General features: G+C 44.8%; 2 protein-coding genes across 4 annotated transcripts in view; one reads left to right on the top strand and one right to left on the bottom strand.

The window, feature by feature from the left end:
- Positions 1–2,531, top strand: part of DYNC1I1 (dynein cytoplasmic 1 intermediate chain 1) — a 281,312-nt gene extending 278,781 nt beyond the window's left edge. For both annotated transcript variants that reach the window (XM_006114494.4, XM_006114493.4), the window contains exon 17: positions 1,593–2,531. In XM_006114494.4, the coding sequence (XP_006114556.1) occupies positions 1,593–1,703 (111 nt within the window). In that variant the 3' untranslated portion in view covers positions 1,704–2,531. The remainder of the gene's footprint in view (positions 1–1,592) is intronic.
- An 11,088-nt stretch (positions 2,532–13,619) lies between these two features.
- SLC25A13 (solute carrier family 25 member 13) overlaps positions 13,620–17,559 on the bottom strand; it is a 139,031-nt gene continuing 135,091 nt past the window's right edge. For both annotated transcript variants that reach the window (XM_089776701.1, XM_075922333.2), the window contains 3 exons: positions 16,517–16,675; positions 16,331–16,421; positions 13,620–14,874 (listed from right to left, as the gene is read on the bottom strand). In XM_089776701.1, coding sequence (XP_089632827.1) covers positions 14,685–14,874; positions 16,331–16,421; positions 16,517–16,675 — 440 coding nt within the window. In that variant the 3' untranslated portion in view covers positions 13,620–14,684. The remainder of the gene's footprint in view (positions 14,875–16,330; positions 16,422–16,516; positions 16,676–17,559) is intronic.

Raw genomic sequence — 17,559 nt, 5'->3', positions numbered from 1 at the left:
AAAAAAACAGATGGCTGTGTCTAGACTGGCCAGTTTTTCCGGAAAATCAGCCGCTTTTCTGGAAAAACTTGCCAGCTGTCTACACTGGCCACTTGAATTTCTGCAAAAGCTTTTGCGGAAATACTATGCTGCTCCCGTTCAGGCAAAAGTCTTTTTCCGAAAGACTTTTGTGCAAAAGGGCCAGTCTTGTAGACAGCAGAGATTTCTTTTCCGCAAAAAAGCCCCGATCGTGAAAATGGCGATCGGGGCTTTTTTGCAGAAAAGCACGTCTAGATTGGCCACGGACACTTTTCCGCAAAAAGTGCTTTTGCGGAAACGCATCCTGCCAATCTAGACGCTCTTTTCCGAAAATGATTTTAACGGAAAACTTTTCCGTTAAAAGCATTTCCGGAAAATCACACCAGTCTAGAAGTAGCCGATCAGTAAAGCAAAGTTTACTTGGTCTGTTTGAGCAATTTAACATTTTTATGAAAATGTATTTCTTATTATCGTAACTAAGGGTATGTCTACACTGCCACCCTAGTTCGAACTAGGGTGGCTAATGCAGGCATTCGAACTTGCAAATGAAGCCTGGGATTTAAATATCCCAGGCTTTATTTACATGTTCCCGGGCGCCGCCATTTTTAAATGCCCCGTAGTTCGAACTCCCTGCCTGCAGCTACATGCAGCATAGACTAGGTAGTTCGAATTAAAGCTCCTAATTCGAACTACCGTTATTCCTCCTTCAAGGAAGGCAGGGCAGGGAGTTTGAACTACGGGGCATTTAAAAATGGTGGCGCCCGGGAACACGCAAATAAAGTCCGGGATATTTAAATCCTGAGCTTCATTTGCAAATTCGAATGCCTACATTAGCCACCCTAGTTCGAACTAGGGTGGCAGTGTAGACATATCCTAACTTAGCATTGAGGAGTGCAATGGAAGGAAGCATAATTTATTTAGATCGATACTGGAAGCCTTAATCAACTTCAGTGAATTTAAATTCCTTTCCTCCTAAAGACTGTGTTGTCATACTTACATAGGGCTACATTTTTAAAGATATTTAGGGACCTAACTCCTATTGATTTCACTTAAGTTACCTTTACAAAACTGGCTCTTTGACCCCAATCTTGCAAATGATTATACTCAAAAAGCCTCTCATTGAATTCCATTGGATGACTCACCTTTGTAAAATTGTGTGAACCTTTGCAGGTTCAGGGCCTTGTGTGGTTATGAAAAACATCAACTTTACTAATGTAGGGTCAAATTTTGCAGCCTTTACTCAGATGAAACGTCCATTGACATCAGTTAGAGCTTTATTCCGGTAAGGACAGGAGAAGTGGGTTTTAAATGCGGCAGTTATTTCCAACTGATTCCAAAGAGGGAGCTGCTAAATTTGTCCTGAAAACATGGCATTGCTTTACAAGTCAACCACAACGTTTTTTTGGCGAGGCCCCCATGCCTATAGTCCTCCATCACGCTAAACTCTCGACTCCAGTAGGAAATATACAGGAGACAGGCCCATTGATTTGGGCCCAAAGATATTATCTTTAGACTGCAAAAGAGTCTCTTTTTTTTGCATACCATGTCACCTTTTCATTGCATTTCTTTTCCAGCTAGCTGTTCCACACAATGACGAATGGGCCCGTTTTGCTCGGACCCTGGTTGAAATCCGTGCCAACAGAGCAGACAGCGAAGAGGAAGGGACTGTGGAATTGTCCGCTTAGAGAAAAGGTTTCCGCTCTTTGTCTTGCGCAGGGTCTGTCCCTTGTTGAGTGTGGCTGTTTTCAGTGTCAAATCAGTATCGCTATGGCTTTTGATGCCAGTGCCCCTGCCAACATCGCTCAGCGTGCCCCCGTTTATCACACTGTGCTTTACACAAGGCTGAAACTCTGCAGAGCAGGTCCCTACTTTATATTTCTGTCTGAAACATAAGAACGAAGAGACAAATCAAACCTTTATGGGTTTAGTTGTTGCCTTTTAACTAATTAGTAGCTGTATTTAATAGCTAGAAACCCCTGGTTAAACTTGTGCTCACATGCACTGCTGGCATAGTCCTATTAAATCCATATGAAGCCAGATATGATTATGTGCAGATGTGGTGTGCTTCATGATCCGGGACTGGGCCAGACACTTTAGATGTGGTGTGTCACATGGTGACTTACATTATGAATGGATGTACTATACAAAAGTTGCTGCTCCTTATTTATTGCGGTGTGCTGCATGGAACATATTTATTTGAAAGCGTTAAAATAAACGATCCTAAAGCATGTGCATAATGAGGGAACTGCACTGTCTCTGTGCTGCTGTAGAGGCTGCATTGCCATTCCAGTACTAAAGATGTAAGATCCATAAATGTTTGTTTGAGTGGATGGAATTTTTTTAATGCCTATTATTTCTAGGCACTTCAACAATATTTCACGTACAGTTGGTCGTTGAGACTTGTCACAGTAACACTAACAAGCTGACAAAGAGTTGTGGTTCCCGAGTGTGACACCAGTATTGCCAAATAAAATGTATTAAACGAATTCTGGAGCAATGTGGTTAATCCTTGTGGACCGGCGGTACTCAGCATGTTAATCACCGGTCACTCACCGGGAACATGCAACTTCCAGAAAGTGCAGAATTCTCAGACCACTGCTATCGAAACAGATGCATTAACAAAACCCTAAAGTATTGATGTGCATCAGATCCTGCTACAAATTTTCACAGAACTAACACCTTCTAGGTGTTGTTTTCCCATGTATATCTGTGCTGTTAGATAGTTTTCTCTGACAACATGACTAGCTCTCTGCTGCATGCACAAAGAATGTAAAGTAGCGAGCGCCTACATGTACTGCCCCATTGTGCCAGGGTGGGCGGGGGGGGGGGGAAAGGGCTGCAGGCAGCATTTTTCTTTCAACCCCGTGCAAATAACATAGCAGGGTGCCTTAACAGCATTCAAAAAAGCAGGAGGATGCAGACTTCGCAAATGCCCCAGCCCGCACATCTTGGCCCAAAGCATCATAAATGAAGGCTGATGCTATGGTGACTCAGACTAGGCACGTCTGTATTACCACTTGCTAGACAATGGCTTTGAAGAACAGTTAGCAGACATGCTGCTGCCTGCAACTTTGCAGTCAGCATACACCAGGACAGATTGTATCATGTAGCTAGTCTTAAACCCTGCTCCCACCAAACGTGTGTTTAGTAGTATATCCACTCACTGAGCTGCACAGCCCAGGCTCTTACATGGGGCCTTTGGGAATGTATACAACCGTAGGCACATCCACATTAGTGTAATTCACACACAGGGTAATCAGATAGCAAGAGTGAAAAATCAGGACAGGGAAGGGGTTAATAGTCGTCTATATAAACCAACCCCCTAACTACAGCCTACCTGGTCACCCTGCCAACACACTGAGGGAGCAAACAGAAGGTGTAAGTCTGATTTCCTTACACTTAGGCTGTGTCTACATTGGCATGATTTTGCACAAAAGCAACTGCTTTTGCGCAAAAACATGCTGCCTGTCTACACTGGCGAAGAGTTCTTGCACAAGAACACTGATGTTCTAATGTGTGAAATCAGGGCTTCTCGCGCAAGAAATGTGATGCTCCCGCTCAGGAACAAGCCCTCTTGTGCAACTGTTCTTGCGCAAGAGGCCAGTGTAGACAGGCAACATGAATTTCTTGCGCAAGAAAGCCCGATGGCTAAAATGGCCGTTGGAGCTTTCTTGCGCAAGAGAGCATCTACACTGGCATGGATGCTCTTGCGCAAAGGCACATGCTAGTGTAGACGCTCTCTTGCGCAAATACTTTAACACAAGAACTCTTGCGTTGAAGAGTATTTGCGCAAGATCATGCCAATGTAGACATAGCCTTACAGCCACTTCTAACCTGCATGCTAGAAGGCCTCTTTATCCCTGTTCACTGGCTACTACATATGCAGCAATCTGCAGTACTTGCCAACCAGACAGATCAACTGGTCCTGAGCAGCAGAGAGGACTTCCGTGTCTGACATCTTCACTCCCCCCTCCTACCGCAATCTATGGCACCCCATCCGGAATGGCAGACATCCTTTGGCAGAAGATGCACTAAACAGCTAATGTAATTGCATTGGTAAGTCAGAGAACTTCTAAATGATGCCACTTGCGCACACAAAATTGGAAAACAAAGGTGAGGCCTATTGGGCTTCCAACCAAAAGTCCAATAAATCCAGCATTATAGACAGTGCCTGTGTTGTTTCAGCAAGGTTTTTTTTTGGGGGGGAGGTGTTTTTCTGTGGGGGGGGGGGAACCCTCCTTTGCTGTGGAAGTTATTAAGACCATCCAGTTCTTGCAGTGCATTGTAAACTGTTGGCAAATTTGCCTTTACTTTTTCCATATTACCTTTCAGTTTTGAAACCTCAGGGGAAAATGCTGCATGTTTCACCTTCCACTCTCTCGCTCCTTCATGGCTTTAATAGCTTGTAAAACAGTTTTAAGAGAAACCTTAGAAGCCCCTTCAGGATTCACTGCTATGCGTACAAAAAAATCTCCAGCTGGCAGAGAACACTGTCCTTCCCACCCCATGGCTGCAGACCTAAATCCCAAAGAGGATGCTGGTGATGGTGTTTTCCCTGGTGGCAGTAGGGTAAAGTGAGGCTCCACATAGACAATCTCATAACAAGGGCTTCAAGCAGAAGAGGTCCAGGCATCAGGTAAGGGCAGAATATAAAAAATTGAGACTAAAATACTGTAGTTTAGTCCAGGAAGAATAGGGTCCTGCAACAGCGTAAAGTAGCTGTTAGCTCAGGCCTGGGCAAAATACAGCCCACGGGCCAGCTCTGGCCTGCAAAGCCACCGGATCCAGCCCATGGATGCTGCAGGGAGCCCCAGGCAGGCTTCTCACTTGTCTCACCCCATCCTCACGCTGCTCAGAAACACAGCTGCGGGGCCGTTTTCCTTTAAAAACTATGAGGCTGGAGGGGAAGGGGGAAAGCTTTAGGAGCTACTCCTGTCCCCAGCACAATCCCAATGGGCACTGTCTGTTTCAATAACAGGCAGCCACAAAGCACAAGGGGCTCCAGAGCACATGGCTGCAGCCTGTGTGGGAGTGGGGCAGACCACAGTGTTCCCGCTAAGCTGTGAGGCAGCACATCTTCACAGGTGATTAACGAGCTGCGCCCAGTCAGTCAGCTTAGTGCCAGGAGCCCTGAGCCTCTGACTGGGTGGGACTGATTAATCACCTGTGAAGCGGTGCTGTTTAGAGGGAACACTTTCTGGCAGGGAAGCTGATTCAGAAATGGACTGCTGGTTGCCAGGATCCTGGCCAGACCCTGCCCCTGGCTCCCCAACTCCTCCACTCCCCAACTCTCTGCCCTCCACTCCTGCCCCCTACTCCATATACCCAAATATTCTGCCACCCTCCTGTACCCATACCCCCTCCCAGATCTGGCACCCCCATTCCCTACTCCAGATCACAGTCCCCTCCAGCCCTAGCTAACAACCCAAATCCCTGCACCCCCTCCTGAACCCCAATTTCCTGCTCTAGGTCACAATCCAACCCCCTGCATCCCAATCCGGTGCCCTAGGTCACAACAGTCTCACCCACACTCCCTCCCTTACCCCAAGCTCCCTTCTGCACTCAATCTCCATCCTAGACCCCTGCACCTCCCTCCATTAATTACATGGAAGAGTGTGGTCCTTGACCACTTTCCAAATTCTTGAGTAGCCCCTCCCCCCCATCAGTAGTTATTGCTCACCCCTGTGTGAGCCTGATGTATGCATTTGCTCCACCGTGTATGGAGAAGCCTGTAGTAGGGGGTTCCCTCCTCACTATCCCTAGCTTCTAAGACCTCATAGAATTTCTGGATACGTATCTCCTTTTCACTAGCTTCCCAAAGGAACCTATATGTTCTCAGGACTCCCGCTCCCTAAAATCTCCCTAAACTCAGTTTAGTTTCATAAAAACAAAGCCTCCCTAACCAACGTCCCTCTAATTTTCTCCATCCATGTGCAGAATAAATGTTGTGATGTATGGAGGTGCACCCCCAGTAGAAACACATGCTGCTGGCTGTAGACGCTCTGCTAATCAGCTGGGCAGCACTGAGTCTCTCTTGCGAGGCTGCTCACCGAGAACTCTGTCACCACTGTGCACTTTCCACCAACAGCCTCAGGTGAGTACACCAAACGGATCTCAGCATGGTTGGCACTTTTACTGCAGCTCACGACAGGGGATTTCATTTGCAATCTTCTCTCTTCTCTCTACATTTGTACAGCATTGAGCACAGGCTGAATAATAGGGCCTTACCAAATTCACAGCCCAGTTTGGTCAATTTCACAAGATTTTAAAAGTTATAAATGCCACAATTCCAGTTATTTAAATCTGAACTGTCATGATGTTTACATTGTGCTGAGGAGGTCACAAGATGTGTGTGCGTGGCCACTGCTACCCTTACGTCTGTGCTACCACTGGCAGCGGCGCTGCCTTCAGAGCAGGGCAGCTGCAGAGCAGTGGAGAGGAGCCCAGCTCCGAAGGCAGAGCCAGCACCAGCTGCAGCACAGAAGTAAGGGTGGGATTACCACCCTTACACCTGTGCTGCTGGGTGAGGTGCAGCTCTCAGAGCTGGGCACCTGGCAAATAGCCATCGCTTCTCTGGCCACCTTTCTTCAACCATCCAGCTCTGAAGGCAGCACAGAAATAAGGATGGCAGTACTGTGACCCCCTTCCTCCCCACCGCAACTCCCTTCTGGATCAATTTGAGATACACCGGTCTCCCCAGTGATATGTGTAACATGGGGTAAACACACACAAAAGGCCGGATTTTACTGGAGATCAGATTTCACAGTCCAGGATGCATTTTTCATGGCTGTCCATTTGGTAATGCTCTACCTAGTGGTCAAGAATGAGCAAGGAAATAGCATCTGTGTGCAGTTGCAGCAAGCCATTGGTAGTGGGTCCATTTCTTCTAGGCATGACAATGAAAGCAGGCCTGAAGAGCACAGCTGCCTTTTTGATTGACCCAGAACATAAAAAAGGGTTCCCCCTCTCCCACCCTGTAGCCTATCTCCAGGACTTGAAATGGGGTTTGCTGGCTGCTTTTGGAAGTGGTGCAGGGACAGGACAGGGGTGAGCCTGCCTTAGCTCCACTGCACCCAGGAGTCACTTGAGGTAAGCAGTGCCCAGCTGGTGCCCACCCCGGTCATGAACTCCCTCCTGCACCTCTAGCCCTGAACAGCCCTGCATCCAAATGCCCTCTCAATTCCTGAACCTAGAACCCCCTCCAACACCGCAACTGCCTGCCCCAAGCTCAGCTCTGAGTGCCTCTCCCACTCCAAATCCCTTAATCCAAGATCAGAGCCTGCATCCCAACATGCTGCCCCTGTCTGGTGAAAGTGAGGGAGGGTGAGGAGGGAGTGAGCAGGGGTGGGGCCTTGGAGAAGGTGCACGAAGGAGGTGGGGCAAGGGGATCTGAGGTAGATCTTGGATTGCATTTAAATGCAAAAAGTGATCTTGCGCAAAAAAAGGTTGGAGACCACTGGCATAGAAGGAAGAGCATCGGTAGCTGTGAGAAGCAGATTTGAGCTACTGTCGGTCGGGAAGGGACAAAAATCAGTTGGGCTACGTCTAGACTACAAGCCTCTTTCGAAAGAGAGCATCTAGACTACAAGCAGATTTTTGGAAAAAGCGAGCCACTTTTTTGAAAGAGTCTAGACGCTCTCTTTCGAAAACCCAGTTTGCATTCAGTAGCGCCTTTTTTCAAGAGTATTTTCTAAAAAAGGCATTAGTCCTTGTAAAGTGAGGTTTACCACGATCGAAAAAACTGCCGTGCTCTTTTGATTTACTTTTCAAAGAACGCGGCTGCAGTCTAGACGCAGGTGAAGTTTTTTCAAAAAATCCCTGTCTAGATATACCCTTACATCGCTGACAAGTATTGTCATATAGCAATCAGTGTGCACTCTAGTGTTTCCCACCCCTAAGCAGAATATATTTTCTTATCTGCACCAATGTGGAGGTGATTGTGTGTCATCTTCATATTGGTGCACATAACATTCATGTGGTGAGAGTGGGCCAAGGGGTTCTGAGTGTGGGAGGAGGCTCAGGGATGGAGCAGAAGGTTGGGGTGCAGGAATCTGAGGGCTCTGGCTGAATTACAGAACAGTAGAACTGAAAAGGACCTTGAGAGGTCGAGTCCAGTCCCCTGCCCTCACGGCAGGGCTAGATTCTAGACCATCCCTGATAGATGTCTATGTAACCTGCTCCTAATATCTCCAGAGATGGAGATTCCACAACCTCCCTAGGCAATTTATTCCAGTGTTTAATCACCCAGACAGTTAGGAAGTTTTTCCTAATGTCCAACCTAAACCTCCCTTGCTGCAATTTAAGCCCATTGCTTCTTGCTTAATCAGAGGCCAAGAAGAACAATTTTTTCTCCTCCTCCTGTGGTAATCCTTCAGCTGTAATTATCAAAAGGCATTCAGTGTGTGGTTTGTGGAACTTTCCCTATTGGGCTGTAAACCCCATGTCAGGGTGATATAAATAAGGTATCAGCCCCCTAAGCCAAACCACCCCTGTACACAATGCATACTGTCAACTGGAGGCGCTGGCTCTAGGGTCAGGCTTGGGTTGAGGGGCTCAGGGTTGGGCATGAGGAATTTGGGGTATAGCAGGGGCTCCAAGTTTGGGAAGGGGCTCAGGGCTGGCACTTGGTGTGCAGCAGTGGCTACAGGCTCTGGGCTGGGGATGAGGGCTTTGGGGGTGCAGGGCTGTGGGGGGAGCTCAAGGTTGGGGTTCAGGCTTACCTGTGCAGCTCTCCCCGCTTCAGCCCATGCTCGGGGCTCAATAGGAAGTGGCTGCACAGCTTAGGAGGAACTTAGATTGCAATCTCTCTCCAGAAGGGGGGTGGGTTTGGGCAGGGGCTGGGATGTGTATGGTCTCAGGGCTGGCTGGGGAGTGGGAGAATTGCACTGCCTGGCTGCCCAAGCGCTGGGGCTGGAGCCTGGGTTGGCTGTGGCTGCACTGTCCAGGGGGAGAGGGGAGCTGTGAGTGCTGGTGCAGGCCTACTCATGTATGGTCTTTAGGGCCAGATCTTCACACCTAACTGATCTCAATACCTGAATCTGGGCCCTGCAACCCGACCCTGCACTCAGTGGAGTCAAGGGCTAAAGCTTCGTTTTACTTCAGTCAGGCAGGTGAAGATGGCAATGAGCAAGAGACCTTGGTAAGTGCACTTTCAGCAGAGCAGAAGCCAGACTGGAGGGAATACATTGTGAAGCTGGAGGAAAGGCATCCAGGGAAACAGCTGTCCACGGAGACAGGCTTTACTTCTCTTGACACCCAAAGGCAAGACTCCTCCGGGGCAAAATGCAGGAACAGTTTAAAAATGCACAAAAATGCTAAATAGGACTAGGAAGAGGCCTGCCATATCCAATTGAAGCTGCCAGGGTAATGAATAAGCTAAGCTGGAATTTAGCCAGGACACAATGTTTTAATCCTGCTACTCTTAACAAAACACACAAGGGGATTTTAATGACTTCAAGTAGCCAGGCCCTCTGCTTCAAGACTCATCCAGGACACACAAATAATGTAATGGCAGCTGGGCAAAGAAAGAGCTTAGCAGATCAGACTAAATAGTGTCAGCTGTTAGAAGGCACTTTTGGCAGCTCCAGTTCCAGCAATGTGAAAGGCTATTTAACGTAGCCTCTGATCTGTAGGCTCAATGTGGTCACATCTAAATCTCTTCTTTCAATGAGGAAATCATGGCTAAGGCTACGATTTTGTCTCAGATATTTTTAGTAAAGTCATGTCATGGATGATACAGCAGTAGTCTCAGAAGTCCTTGACCTATCCCCAACTTTTACTAAAAATATCCCCTGGGAGGTTTGTGGGCTCCCACAACTCATGGGGGTTAAGCCCTCCCTGCCCCACAATTCTGAGCTGCAGTTCAAGGCAGCCGTGAGGTACCCCCACAGCCCAGACCTCAGGGTCCCCACCAGCTCAGGCTGCAGTGGTACCCCACAGCTTCTGGCCTCCCCCCGTGGAAGAGCACGTACAACTGCAGCTCCCAGCAATGTGTGGGCTGACGTCACTGAGGCCTTTGGAAGTCATGGCTTCCGTGACTTCCAAGACACAATCATGGCCTTCACCATAGCAGAGTAGGTGGTGGCAAAGGCTGCTATTTCAGTAAGTGGGTCCTTCAGGGGATGTAGCAATGTTTCCCCTTGAGCACCCACCCCAGAGCACGGTCTCTGTTATATGTTTCCAAAATGAGTCTGTTTTGGTGCTCAACTCAAGACATCTCACAGGGTTGTGATTTCACACGATCAGTGCTCAGCACGATCTGAAAATCAGGCTTCCATTAAGGGGCCTTAATGTAGTTACCCCCAAATTAGTCTCTGCTGGAAATTTAGTCCCTCTGTGTGAGCTGTGAATGAATGTCACAAACTATTCATGCAGGGTACCTGTGCTGGTGCACACTGTGACAGGGGGACTTTCTTTGGCAGGAGAGGTTTGGCAATTGCTATTATGCTTGCTGGGTTTTCAGCAGTCTTTGGTAAAATGCTATAGATGATACCCAAAACATTAAATCAATTAATCAGTGCTATAAAGATTTGGCAACCTTTCCAACAGTTCAGAGCAAGATCACCTGCCAACCAACCTGACTGAGAAGCAAGGAACTAGGAACACCCTACTTTCATCAAAACAGCATGCAGTCATGTCCAATGGAGTGAAGCGGTTTTCATAGCAGCTGATGTCTGTCAGTAGGATTAAAAGAGTGATTTTCTGTCAAGTTCCTAAGAAGGGTTAATTCTCTGGTGATACTACTGTGTTATGCACACAAAGAATCCACATAGCTGGGTACGGGAGAGGAAAGAGATAAAAATCAGACAATTCTTTAACACTTAAGCAAGGAAGTTGGGATGAACTTGGAGGGGCTGAACTGCTTACCAATGCTATGAGGAATAGGGCATGTAATGGCTAAAAGCCACAAACTACTCCTCTTGCTGAACAGTAACATGTTTGCCAAATGCCTTCAACAAGAGCTGCCCACTATTACATGTTGCCTCTCAGATAATAAATAGGAATATGGTGCAGCATGTATAGTTAAAAATGCAATTTCATCAAGTGCTTTTTTCGGGTATTTGCTACATTTAAAACTCACCAGAGAATTATAAAATGCAAGTGTCTTGAGGTTTACATATTCTAAACCATTAAATAATTTAGGGATATCATTAGATTTAAATATTGTTTCCTAGTCCAAGCAATTCTAGTAAATATTTCAACAAAAAAAATGAAGCCTGAAATTCACAATAACTGTTTCGATGAGAGGGGGCAGATTTCTCCCCTTCAAAGTCAGTTGCTGAAATTAGCATTGAAGAGCTAAGCAGGTAGGAATGCACCAGAAGTGCTGTTATATAAATGTGGGGTTCATGAAGACAAAAAGGCCATCTATCCCTAAGAAAGATGTAGAGTGGTTTAAGGGTTTCATTTTTAGTAGGTTTAGGAAAACTTGCCTAAGTTATTTTTGAAGCTTGTGATATATTTGCTCACAAAAATGTTGCAGCAAATTGTAAATATTAAGCTATCTTAAACTAGAAAAAAGTCACTCCCCCCCACCAAAGCCCTAGCTATGGTGTAAAGAGTTACCAATGATATGGATTTCACACTTTGGAAATACCCCAACAGGCTAGTATACGGTAGGTTACAAATTCATGAACAAAATTTTACATGATTACTCAACAGAATTGCAAGATGCAAATAAGCAGAGGTTACATTTCATTTCAGCCTTTCCACACTTATTCATACTCCCAAAAATCCACCCATCTGAAAGTTTTTTTTAAAAATAAAACATAGCAAAACCTCACAAGATCTGGACCAGTCAGCTCTTCATGACAAGGACCATACCATAAATGTCCATATAGCACCCAGGTCAAGGATGTATCATATAGCTTGTCAATGAATTAGCTAAACAAGTAGTCAATGGAATTTCCACTGACTACTCTATTAGTTGATATCGGGGGGGAGAGGGGAAGGCGCTCACTACCCCTGATGTGGCTCTGCAGTTTAAATGTGGAAGGAGCCAGGTGCACAGGCAGTCCGGCTCCTACTGCATTTAAAGTGCAGAGCTGCAACAGGGTTAGCTCCTGGGGGAGGCACCAGGCAGGACTGAGCAGTCAGAGCTTGCGTCAGCTGTGGGACCTCTGCAGCTCTGCCTCTCCCTTCTCCCCCCCTCTGAAACAGAGGCAGCAGGGGGGAAGGAAAAGCAAGTAGCTGAGTAGTCACTTGACTATCCGATAAGCCTACGCTTATCAGGAAGTCGACTACTCAACTAGTCATGTACATCCCTACCTAATTTTTTAAATCCCCCTTAATGGTTAGAAGCAGAGGGATATTTTGTATGAGGCTTTACTAGGAAGCCTTATGATATTTTTGTGAAACTGAGATAGCCCACTATCTACACCACAAACAAAAATCAAATAATAAGGGAGGGTCTGACACCATTAGAAATCAGTCTAGTTTGCTATTACCTGATGCTATAAGAGAGCCCATTTGTGGGGGCTCAGAGTCTTACATGGTACCTTTAATATTGTGTAATCTATTTGAGGTTGAAGCATGTGGTTAAGAACTATTGCCCTGTGGACCAAGAGAGCAGGCAGCAATGGAATATGTTACCAGCAGCTCCAAGGTAGAGGGCATTAGTAACCAGAGGACTTGGTTTGGATTTTGTTATAAGTTGGCAATGGTATACGTTAAAAATCAAAACCTGAATTTTGAAATGTAAATAAGGCCAAGGAAGCAGTTTTCTGCAACAAGCTATATGTATATTGCAACACATATATCCATTTCCATTTGGTATTTGGACAAGTTGCAGCATAAACAATATGATGTCAGATACCTAATAACCCTTTTACAAAGTACAGAAGTAAAATATTGACTATTAGTTTATGGGCATACAGAAGAGAACTTAAAATTTAGAAAGGATCACTGCCCTGTATGGACCTAAACTTATGGCACCTTTTAGGAGCAATATCAGGGGTCCACTTCAACCTATACTGATAATAAGGGATGTATTAGTGTAGATGATTAACCAATAAGCAAAAGCTTATTGATTAATGCTATTGACTACACACATTCCCTCTTCTTCCCTCCCGCCAGTAAATTTTTTAGATGGCTGTCCAGCAGGCAGCCCGACTCACATTGGGTCCCAGGAGCTCCCCCTGCTGCATAGCCCAGCTCCTAAATTACCTTTTGTCCAGGACCTGGTGTGAGCCACGATTGAGCTGGGCTGCCTGCTCACCCAGCTCCTAAATTACTTTCAGTGTAGTGCTGCAGTGGGGGTAGTTGCTGGACCCGGTAAGAGCTGAAACCGAGTGCTATCCCTTATCAATCGTGTAGGCAACAAAATTTGTCGACTATATGATTAACGAATTACACACTTCTTAACATCCCTATGACAATATAATCAGACTGTTTAAAAGAAAAGTTTCTTCTTGAGCCATAGTAGCATTAAGAGGTTCTTCTCTTCAACTCCCAAGTTGTTATGCCTCAGAAGGAGAAATGTAACTGCATTCCTAAACCAACCTGTTAATGCCTGTACATAATGAAATAAGTAAGCCTTGAAACAGAGTATAAAATCAAATGACATTAAATCTGCTGTGCAACTTGTATAACAGACATATGTCTCGCTGTTTGAAAGGTTTATTTCAATCTTCATAAATACAGAATCCTCTAAACTTTGTGCAAGAACCTCCCCCCCCAAAAGATAACATTTTGTGTTCTAGAATATTTAATCCCCTTTTTCAACTCAATGAAGTAAATAATCTAAAATCAAACAATTTCCAATTACAAGCCAGTAGTTAAGGCAGGTACCATTTATACAGTGCATGGATTTTTCTATTGCATTTATTTAAACAAGCAGCATTTACTAAGTGCATCATACAAACAAGAATCCAGATATCAGCATGTCCCAGATAGGCACCTAGTCTTGTAATTCCATTGTACGTGTAATAAAATGCCAAAAGTACTTCCACAGAGTGCAAAGACTATGGACAATAACACTTCCTTCCTAGCATTTTGATACCAGTAACAGAATACCATGACTATCCATTTATAAATGTGGTTTCCATTACAAAAACATGTTCCACATAAAAGCTTCATAATATAATCCAGAAACAGAACTTGTGCGTGTACATATTTTAAAAGTTGACGCCATAGTGGCAAACTCAGGTACTGTATATATATATATATATATATATATTTATTTTAAGTTTACAAATATGCACTAAGCTTATAACCAATTTATATGTATAGTCAAAATCATTCTGCATGAGCACCATGATCTCCATTGACCAATATTTCAGTGACAATGTGCGATATCCAATATGCAGCTGCTTTGGCATTATGATCCTCATTTGTATGTTACCTAGTCAGAAGATCACATTCATGACTCCCACCCCTAACCTTCCCCCAAAAACAGAATCTCATATTAGTGCCTTCCGAACAAAGAACACATGTCAGATGTGGACAATACATTTGTGGTCCTGAACCCAAAGAATAACTGGTAAGAATTTCACAGTGATCTGGTTAAGGAAGCACAAAGACCAATGATTACGTTTAGGAAAACTGCCTTAAAACTCAAATGACATTTAACTGATATATGATGAAAAGCTAAAGGAATGAAATATTAGACTGATCAGAAAATTGGCTCTTTCACCACTAACAAAACCCTACAGCAATAACATGACATCTTAGTGTCCAATGGCTGCAGCAGCCTTTGAGGTAGGTGGTGATGGCCTAAATCGAGGTAGGTATAGTCCAAATTTATTTTCAATCCCTGCAAATGTGGCAACTGCCAATTTATAACCTCCAACATGGTCAGGGTTAGGAGCAGGCAGCGTGATCCTGGATTTTGGAACTGGCTCTGATCCAGATGGTTTTCTGCAAAATAAGAGTTAAACATCTGTAAGAACACTGACATAAAAATCTCTCTATAAATTGTAAATCAACTGGTCAAAAATCCCAACCACCTGGCACAAACATCCGTGCTACAGTGCAATGAGAACTGCGCTCACATTTTAGAATGGTCCCAGCGGCTTTCATGCTAATCATTACAGAGGCTTGTCAAACCACAATGAAGTTGTACTGTGTGTTACTTAATGAGACTTCAGTAAACTGGGGACATATACCATCCCCAACTCCTGCACTCTGCACCACTCATCCCAGAGCAGAGTTTGAACAGCTAAAGTTTCTGTATGGGTACATCTACATTGCAAATGAAGGCATGATTATACCCATGCTAGCTTTCATCTAACCAGCGTGGGCAACAAAAGAAGTGAAAACAGATGACAGAGGCTTCAGCATGTGCTAGTCATGCCAGCATAAGCCTATAGGAAGCCTTGGTACAGTCTTCTCTGAGCTAGGTAGATTATGCTAATTTACACGACAATCACACCTTTCTCTGTTGTACAGACATACTCTAAGACAGCACTAACAGTACACATATAAGAGTGCTTAGGGAAGTGATATTTTGTGCATGGTTTTACTAACCACGATTTTTTTTTTTTTTATAACAAGTTTCCAGGCTTCCTCTGTAAAGCACAAGCATGGCAAATTCAGCCACATTCCTCTAAAGGCAACTGATACCAGCAAAACCCAAGGAGGAAACAAGAGTGAAATCTCCCTGATGCCATTATAACCCATTCATGTGTCTTTAAAAGCCTTATCTTGCTAAGGCAGCCTGGAGGCAGTTTCATTTGTTTCAAAGTTAATACTTTGCAATGGAAATATCATATTCCTGTACTGCAACAAGCAAAGCGGTGCATGCATAAAGGGAGACAGAAGAAAGACTCCACAAACTGAGCAATCACTACTGAGTTCACCTGCTCCAGGGAAGTGTAAAGCCCTTTTAACAAGTACACTCTCTGCACCTTCCCCAACAGCAATGAGGACTGAGTAAATGGCACATTGTTGCCTATAGTTAGAGCAGGAAGGAGTCTAGAATCCCAAGTCCTATTCCTAGTTCTGCCATTTATCCTTTCAGGGTCTCATTTTACACTGACACATCCGATACAGTAAACAGGTCTGTTATGGTACTAACATGGGACCAGCGTGCTGTGAAACAGGAGCAGAAACACAATTCCCACGGAAGCTTAATTAATTTGGTGTGGTGAAGTTCTCTCTCTAACTGCAAAGCCTTAACAACAAATATCTCAATCCTGTAAGGAGCTCAGGGGTCTACTTCTGCAGAGCCAGCTGCAGCACAGTTCACAAGTTGAGTCTTTCGAGGGGATGTCAAACTTTCCCTTTCATGCCCCTTTGTGGCTTCTGGCACTCCCGCCACACAATGTGCTAGAAAAAACATGTCTCCCCCCCCCCTTAAACACGGTATACTTACACTCCCCCAAAGTCAATGTAAAGCCATCTCTGCAGCAGCTCGTAAGTCACCAAAGTTACTCCAAACTGAGGAGAGGATCGAAACACACGTGCTTGCAAGAAGAAAACAAATAAATGTGAACCACAAAAAATCCATTTAAATACACAACTGTCATCCAACAAGTGCAATATCAGTTCTTTGACATACCCCCGGCTCCTTTCCACAAAGCTGTTGGGCCTTCCTCTCGCAGGATCTTTCCAAAGCAGTCTATGACGCCACTGTATGTGGTTTGGCCAGCACGGGCTGCCACTTGTAATCTAGTCTTGATAACATCAGCAGGGGTCACTAGCGAGGCTGCAGGCACACCTAAAAACAAAGCAGGGGGAAAAAAGAGGTATCAGTAAGGTGTTACTAGAGGCTTCCTGGATGGGAAGGTTACCACATCTTTCCTTCTTAAGTCAGAAAACTCAGGCCACAAACACTTGCTTTAAAGGAGGAAGAACAACAATGAACAATGGCTGGCCTCTGTCAAAAGTACTGCACTCATATAAAGCTCTGGCTAGATGAACAGTTCCACCATATTTTTATTTGAAGTCAGGAGGTGCACACAGAAATTTTCAGTACAAACCATAAACTTGCATAGTTCACAAGTTGAGTCTTTCAAACTGATGTCAAACTTTCCCTTTCATGCCCCTTTGTGGCTTCTGGCACTCCAGCCACACAATGTGCTGGAAAAAGCATGTTTTTTCTCTCTCTTTCTCTTTCTCTCACACACACACACCTTAAACAACCTCATCCAGAATGCTACTGGGACCTAGATAATGTTGTGCAGTCAGCATGATATAGAAGCTAAGGTTTAAAAAAGATCCTTTTTTCTTATTAGGAAACTCACATTTCTCAGTACAGAACAATGTCTGACATCCCTGGTTGAATATTTGGAAGAAAATTTGAATTTACCCTGGCAGGTAATCAACTGAAAGCAACAAATACTGAACAACAGGCGTTATTTCTAAAGCCATTCTACCAAATCAGGGCTGCCCATGTTGAGATTTTAAAAAAAGGGCAGAGACTGTACTTAGAAGACACTGTCTCTTATGGTTTTATTACTTTTCCATTCTGCATATGTTCCAAACCAACTCGGTCAGACACAGATGCATAAATCTCCTTTGCCTTTTTTTTTTTTTTTTAAAGGCTTAATAATTCTGTAACAATTTTTGTCCAAACCAACATGGTCTGGCTCAAAGTACCAT

Source organism: Pelodiscus sinensis, chromosome 2, assembly GCF_052426305.1.
Source record: "Pelodiscus sinensis isolate ZL-2025 chromosome 2, ASM5242630v1, whole genome shotgun sequence".
NCBI classification, from domain to species: domain Eukaryota; kingdom Metazoa; phylum Chordata; order Testudines; family Trionychidae; genus Pelodiscus; species Pelodiscus sinensis.
Note: the sequence above shows the minus strand (reverse complement) of the source record. Positions and strands in the feature narration are given on the sequence as shown.